Here is an 8,228-nt window from a genome sequence, read left to right as displayed (position 1 = left end):
GTGGTCAGTGTGTGTCATAGCGACTGGTCATTCGCTAGTAGGGTCAATTTGCATATTACCCTTTTATTATATAGGATTTGTTGAAAGAATAAGTAGTAGCAAAACTGTCAGTGTTTCGAGTATAAGTGTCCTGTGCATTTGACCCAAAAGAGATCCATGTGCTTTAGATCCCAAATATGCAGACTTCATTTTGCCAAAAATGGATGGCTATTCTAGCTTTAGAAATAGAGCAAGCAAGAAATCTGTGCTACAGATGAAAGAAAAAGAATACTCAGGATAGTAATATTTTTAAAGTACAAGCTACCAACTGACTACTAAGGTTGTAAAAGTTACTTTAGTATGTCTCATAAAATGCCAGATTTTGAGCTACTTTTCAACCTAATGGGCCCCTGAATGAATAGGATACAAATGAAACCTTCAAAGTATATGAATTAATTTACTGAATGTAGTTATTTGTATTACCCATCTGAATGCAAAGAGTATCTATTTAAAAATAGGACAATATTGAGCTATTCATTCAAAAACTATTTAGCCAACAATTACAGCTCCTTGTCAAGGATGCTCAAGAACTATGAGAATAAAATCAGGTCTTTAGCATGGAAAGCAGAAGCTTGTCTTCCTGCTATAGTGAGGCTAGATTTCCAATTAATCTACAGACTATATTATATTATTTTGACATAAGTTATAAAGAAAAAGCTAGAACACAACCCATTACATAAGTTTTATTTTATAACCCCCATATCTTGAAGTTGTTAGTAGTAAAAGATCTTAAGGACAGTTACCTAGGAACCATGCTAGACCAAATGGCTGGACATAGAGATAGTTTCTATCTATAGAATCTGATGGTAAGATCAGTAAATGCAAAGAACAATTTCACACCATTTTTAATGATTTTTCAGTAATGTGAAACAGACTATTGAGAAGGTCAATAATGAAAGAGGAGTGCCTAAACCTATTTGGGTCATAGCTAAATAACAGCTCGAGTGAGTCAAATTTGTAGTTAATGGAGATGAATGCTGATATAAATTTATTTTTGCAGAATTATGAAAAATTAATGGACCCAAAATTCTATGGAATCAGAGATACCCTATAGAAAATACATTAAATTACTAATACTTGACATGCATTCAGAAGAAATAATACAGAGTTAACTAGAACAAACAATATCTAAGAATTGGAAACACCATTTAAAATAGGATTTAAAATGATTTACGGTAGTGGCAATATTTGCCATGGAGTTTTTCAACTTAATCAGGAGACTCATAATAGACTAGAGGCCCAGTACATTCATGCACTGGGGGGGGGCGAGGGGGGGGAGGAAGATCTCTCAGCCAGGCCTGCCCCCTCTCACAGTCCAGGAGCCCTCAGGGGTGGGAGGCAACCCAACTATCAGGAAAAGGTGACACCCCATCACACCTCTGCTGCTGCCACTCCTGGCAGCCACCACCTGAGGCTTGCCTGCACCTTGGGCCGGCCCTGGGTGGCTGGGGGGCTGAGGACTGGGGGAACTCCAGAGGCAGGTGTGCGAAGAGGCCAGGCCTGCCTGGGGTGGGCCCATCCTTGCCACGTACCTGCTGCCCTGGTGGGGCTGAGGGGACTGGGCGCTGCCATCTTGTGGCTACAGGCGCCACCAGCTTTGAGGGTGGGGCAGCCAATTAGCATATTCCCTCCTTATTGGCTGTGCGTGCCACCATCTTTGAGGGCATGGCGATCAATGAGCATAGTCCTGCCTTACTGGCTGTGGGTGCCACCATATTTGAGGGGGGACATTCAATTAGCATATTCCTTCCTTATTGGCTATGAGTGTCACCATCTTTGCAACGATGTGAGGGTCAATTAGCATATTCCCTCTTTATTAGATAGGATAAGATTCCTCACTCAGAGCTATATACAATGTTATAGACTAAAGTCATCAAGTGCTCATCATAAGCCACTGAGAATAAGATAGTCATCAATAGAAATAGGATTATTTTAAACATGAAAAACCAAATCAATGATTTGGATATGCAAAGTAGTTCATAAGTTCCTAACTCTTGCCTCAAAACTCTCTAGCCAAACACTGCCCCCCAAAAAGAGTAAGGTAGGCTTGAATGTACATAATAAAAGTGCCTGCTATCTATTTTGGACAATGACGCAAGGGGCATAATGACCTAAGACAATGCATGCCACAGAAACTATTAAAATTTCTCAAAACTGAGAGAAAATATTTGCATCAAAATTTTATCTAGCTTGTCACTCTTTTGTATTTACAAGGGAGTTTTTAAAGATAAAGTTAAGAGGCTGCAGGAAAGACACAATGTCTATGTGTATTTCCACCACAAATTTAATATATCTATGACAAATATACCTTTGGATACCATAAAAATGTCGACTAAGATTTTCTGCAAAGACAATATCTGCATTTTGAATCGTAGGCTCCATTGATGGTCCAGAACACTGAAAAGACATAATTTTGTGATTGGAGTTGAAAACCTTTTTAAATATAACAAACATCTAAGCAGGCTTAAACAAAAGAAATCAAGCCAATGCTCTCCATGCCTGGAGGATGACTCATCATAAGCTGGCAGCTCCCAGAGAAGTTCAACTCTACTGAGTGGCCACTAAGCAAATATATTAAAAATGGTTTATTAATATTACGTTGTAATACATGAATAAAATAACAATATCGGTGTTTCCAAATCTGAGGCATTCGGCAGAAAGTAAGCTCCATGAGGCTTGGGACCTTGTCTCTCATGTTGCCAGGGCTTGGCATAAAGTTGATACTTTAAAAAAACCATGTTGAATGAATAAATGAATGATTTATTTTCTTCTTATTGTCAAATATCAGTGATTTATTAAATGGTATCAAATTACTTGCAATTAGTTGATGCCTTTTTCCAAGAAAGCAGCTCACCCATTGATGGGGCTGCAACTTCTATTTTATACTGAAAAAATATTGGCGTAATAAGATGCACTTTAAGACTTCATATTAGTATGTCTTTAAACAATAATCTCTGTATATATACCTCAGAGCTATAATAAAGTGATCATTGCCACCTAAAAAGTCTAAATACAATAGTCTCTATTACTCCACTTTTTAGTCAAATAATTTTTAGTCAAATCTTCTTACCCAGGCAGAAAATAATAAAGAGCACAATGAAAGTTCATGTTTGCTACCTCTATAGCCCACTGGAAATTTTAAAAATCCAAAGGGGGGGTGTGTCTCAGTTAAATATATTTGCTGAATATTTGAGGTTGTATGACTGAATCTCTTAGGCTAAACCTGATAAAAACAGGAACACCACCAACAAAACCCACTAATTAGATATTCAATCAATTATTTCCTTACCATGATAAAAGCTTAGTATAGTCATGGTTGATAGATTCATAATTCTATATTTAAAAATATCATTGGTGGGGGGGCATCCTTCACATTTTAATATTAACACAAGGCAGAATAATCATTTGTTTTAATGACAGTCAATCACATGTTTAAGAGGAGCAGTTTTGAAAACTGGAGAAAAGTCTGTTGAAATTCCAAGTCTACTTACTAACTGTGAGACATGGACCAAGTTACTTAAGCTTTCTGAGCCTGTTTCATCATAGTATAGTGGATTTCTAATACGTATCTCACAGAGTGTAAAGATTAAATGTGTTAATAATTGTAAAACATCAAATATATCCTGGACATTTTAGCATTCAATAAATGGTATAAATTATTATTCTTAGTGTATTAATAGGGTCTTTTGTGCACTGTCAGAAACATAATACAGAACCATATTTAAAATAATGGTTCTTATATTTTATATCAGTGCCAATACAAATACATTCTCTTACATCCAAAAATTTAGAAAGAATTTACTTTAGCAGTCGAACTTTATTCATTAAGTTAATAACGTCAATTGTAATAAAGGGGAAAACACATTTTCCTTCTATTTAAAAAAGTATATATTTAAAATGATTATTTTCTCGAAAGTAAAAACTTACCATGACAACACCACCAACATATTCAAAAGCACAATGTGCTATACAGCCATACTGAATAGTATAGCCAACAAGTCGAAAGGTTTTCCCCAGAACACCACGAAGCATAGTTCTATGTAGACTCTGTCACCATTGGCCTGATGGTAAATTTCAAAAAGTTTCATGAATAATATTATTTTAAAACATTTAAGAAATAGTTCTATTGTAAAATATTTTATAATCACCTAGAATGTACTAAATAAACAATTTGGTGCAGAAAAGCAACACCTTATTTTCATTTCTGCTAAAAATATTTTTAAATGACAAATTATAGACACTTAGTAGTTTGATCTACTGAACAGATAGTTTATTCAAATACCACTGGGTTTATATATGAAGCAGAGGCCCGATGCACAAAATTTGTGCAAGAGTAGGCCTTCCTTTCAACCGGTACCTGGGAACCAGGCTTCCCTCACAGCGAGAGGCCCCGCCCACCCACTGCAGCCCACTGACCAGTGGCCTGGGCCTCCCTCTGTGGGGCGATCATGGGGTGATGGCCAGACCCCCGACCAATCACATCACGCCTGCCTTGGCTAGCTTGGCACCAGTGGGTGTCATAGTGTGGTCCCAGATGGTCATCCAGATAGTTGTTCCGCTGTTTAGCCATTCGGTCGATTTGCATATTGTGCTTTTATTATATAGGATTAGATAACTAGTAGACTCAACTTGTCTGTCCCCTTTCATATCCTGGTTATTTCTTGGTATTGAGGCAGACAACTATAGAAAGATATTAACTCTTGCAAAGTACTAGTAATAGTTTTTCATAATTGTGCCCTGCTTCCTACATCAGTTCTTGTCATCCTATATAAGAAAAGCCTAATATGCTAAGTGTCTGGTCGTCCATCATCTGTTCAATCAAAGTATAATATGCTAATGATATGCTAAGGCTGCTCAACCGCTTGCTATGACGTGCACTGACCGCCAGGGGGGCAGACGCTCTGACTGGTAGGTTAGCTTGCTGCTGTGGTCCGGCTGATTGGGATGGGCTGGACACACCCTGGAGCCCTCCCATGGTCCCTCCCCAGCTGGCCAACCTCCTGTGTCCCTGCTGGCACAATTGTGCACCAGTGGGGTCCCTTGGCCTGGCCTGTGTCCTCTTGCAATTCGGGACCCCTCTGGGGATGTCAAACAGCTGACTTCAGCCTGATCCCACTCAAAGCAGGAGCTGCCCCCTGGTGGTCAGTGTGCTCCCACAGGGGGAGCATAACTCAGCCAGATGCGAGGCGCATGGCTGGTGAGCACAACCTAGGCGGCGGAGCCTCTCCTGCCTCCACAGCAGTTGGACATCCCCCCAAGGCTCCTGGACTGCGAGAGGGTACAGGCCAGGCTGAGGGACCCCCTCGCCCCCGCCCAGGAGTGCAAGAATTTTATGCACGGGGTTCTAGTGATATAATAAAAGAAAGCACTAGGATAGGTACATGGAAATTCCAGCATTAAATTGGTCCTTTTATTAACTGTGTGATTGTCAATGAATCACTTAATCTCTCTGGGCCTCCGAAAATGGAAATATCTCACAGAATGGATCTGAGGATCACGTTCGATAATGTGAAAGCGCTTTGGAAATTATAAAGTTACATTCAGTTGTCAGATTAACTATTGATATTAATGAACACATGAATACAGTAAAACAGCATAAAGAACCATATCAAATACTTTAAAAGCTATATAAAATTAAAACATTAATAACATTCATCTAAAATATTCCTAGTATCTATTATCTCCTTTCTATTTACCTGTTTCAAGTATTTCTCAAATAATGGTTTATGCCTAGGCTACTATGTATTGCTCTCAGATTAAAACTTCTAAAACACAATAATATTAATAATAATAATTAACATTTGCTCAATACTTACTATCTGTCAAGCTTTACAAATTAACCTCTGTAAGGTAGATATTATTACCATCCTCATTTTATAGATAAGAAAAATGAGCCTACCAGTAGTAAACTTACATGGTGAACATCTCAAAATTGGAAAATGGAGTCAAGAACTTAATCACTCTTACATGGACTCCCAAATTACTCTCTTGCTCCCATAACCGCAATAGCTCTATTATATTACCTAAGCCTCATTTCAGGATCCTTGGTAGAAGGTTTGTTGTTGGTTGTATATTTCAGATAGTACAAATGAGTAAATATCAGGACTCTCAATGTCAGAGAAAGAAGCTATAAATATAGAATTCTAGGTTAGGGATGAGTTGAAGGTATCAAAATAAATTAAATTAAATAGATATGTTTGTGTTTGTCTGTCCTTCTGCCTATATAAAGTACCATCCTAGCCCTTCCACTAAAAGAAGCAAGGACCCTGCAGTAGTAATGGGCACACTTAGCAGGCAGATGTTTAGTTTCCAAATATAATTTCCCACTAGGAGCAATAGCGTAGGCAGAAAGCAAGTCAGTGCTCAAAAACTAATGGAGACATCCAGAATATGTAGAGAATTTATCAAATTACTAAAAAAAAGACAACCTAACAAAATTAAGAAGAAGAAAAAAGCCAAGAAGATTTCACAAAGGAAGATGTCCAAACGGCTGATGAGAATATGAGAAACATAGGAAAGAGAGAGGTTGGACTGATGTTAAAACTAAAAAAGCCCTGGCTGGGTGGATCAGTTGGTTGGAGCGTTGTCCGTACACCAAAAGGTTACGGGTTCCATATCCCGTCAGGCACACACCTGGGTTGCGGGTTGAATCCCTGGTCAGGGCGTATATGGGAGGCAGCAGATCTATGTTCAATGTTGAAATCTATGTCTATGTCTCTCTGTCTCTCTCTCTCCAAATTCAATAAAAACATATCCTCAGGTGAGAATTACCAAAAAAAAAACAAAAAAAACCCACAACAACAAAAAACAACTAACTAAAAAGATGGAGCTGAGTGAACTCTAGAAGCTGAAAAGAAACTAGGCATTCCTCCATCCCTGTAAGTTTCTAGAATAGGGGTACAAGCCTAAGAGCTTGATTTAGATCGATCCATTTTTTTTATATCGGTGAAGTGATTTCAGAATACCCTAAGCCCCAAGGAAAACATCCACCTGGTAGTTCAGGTCTGGAATTCCTTTTAAAAGAAGAGAAAGCATTTTGTTTCAGAAATAGGAAAAAAAAAGGCAAAGTGTCAATGTAAATTGAGACTATCGGTTTACAGAAATGCATTCATTTTAAATTAGAAGCAGACGAAGTGATTAATATCATAATTTTTTGTTTTAATAAGAGGAACAGTTAATAAATATATTAACACTTACAAAATGTTCACATCAGGAAAAGGTGAGGAGAGAGAAGTAGATGTGAAGCAGAAGATAAGTCCCAGCCTCAGTTTAGCTACAGAATACCTTCATTTGGACAAGAAAAAGCAGCAGCCTTATGACATTCCTGAGACTTCTATGATTTTATAAAATTCAAGAAAACCTACACAAAATACACTTTCCCAGATAATGATAGATATAAAGTAACTGAAAGATATATGTCCATTTCAGACACTGAGTGGAAGTTATTGTGACTACGAGAGAACAACAAAGACTCATTAAGACATGGATGCTGAGTGATGTACTCTGCTCAATAGCTAAATAATTCACTCACACAGCAGCCTCTCTATCAAAGTAATTCAAATCCCTGCCATTTCAAAATCACCTTCAAGGCTGCTCATGAATTGTTCAAATCTATAATGTTAAATCTACTGTAAGACTTGTGCAAAGGGTATTTTTTTTTTCAAGAACAGTAAATTCAAGGACCTCTGATCCCCATAATCTATGAAGATTTTTCTTAAACCATTTATTTTGATTCATTGCCAGAGGAAATAATTGCCATTCCTTTAAGGTTTAGAGCAGTAAATACTGTTTTAAATCTGACTGCAGCATCACAATAACCTGAGAACTAAATTCAAAATCAAAATTCCTAGGCATCCATCACAAAGCTCAAGAATGACAATCTGTGGGAGCAAGGCCGCAGAATCTGTGGTTTTAATAAGTTCCCAGAAAGGAAGGCCAGAAAAAGACTGTGCTGTCATTTGAGGCCAATGAGACATAGTAAATACTTTCAGAAACTTGACAAAATTTAACCATGATTATAAACTGAATGTTAATGTTGAGATAATTCTATAAATTTTTATCAAATAAACTTTATAATGCTAATATTTCAGTGATTTTTAAAAATCCAATGTTATCTTCTTAAGTTTTTTATATATATACACATATAATCAAAATAAAAACTCATTTTATGTTTATAAAGCATAAACAGT

General features: G+C 37.4%; 1 protein-coding gene across 8 annotated transcripts in view; it reads right to left on the bottom strand.

Moving 5' to 3' along the window:
- IMMP1L (inner mitochondrial membrane peptidase subunit 1) overlaps positions 1-8,228 on the bottom strand; it is a 38,682-nt gene that overhangs the window by 14,298 nt on the left and 16,156 nt on the right. For 7 of the 8 annotated variants that reach the window (XM_015566460.1, XM_006753931.2, XM_006753930.2 and 4 more), the window contains 2 exons: positions 3,967-4,100; positions 2,348-2,436 (listed from right to left, as the gene is read on the bottom strand). In XM_015566460.1, coding sequence (XP_015421946.1) covers positions 2,348-2,436; positions 3,967-4,071 — 194 coding nt within the window. In that variant the 5' untranslated portion in view covers positions 4,072-4,100. Of the gene's footprint in view, positions 1-2,347; positions 2,437-3,966; positions 4,101-4,455; positions 4,590-8,228 lie in introns of those variants that run through there. The other variant, XM_015566477.1, reaches the window with a different exon arrangement.

The sequence above is a fragment of the Myotis davidii genome, unplaced genomic scaffold, assembly GCF_000327345.1.
Source record: "Myotis davidii unplaced genomic scaffold, ASM32734v1 scaffold330, whole genome shotgun sequence".
Classification (NCBI taxonomy): Eukaryota; Metazoa; Chordata; class Mammalia; order Chiroptera; family Vespertilionidae; genus Myotis; species Myotis davidii.
The sequence above is the reverse complement of the archived record's forward strand: the minus strand, read 5'-3'. Positions and strand labels throughout refer to the sequence as shown.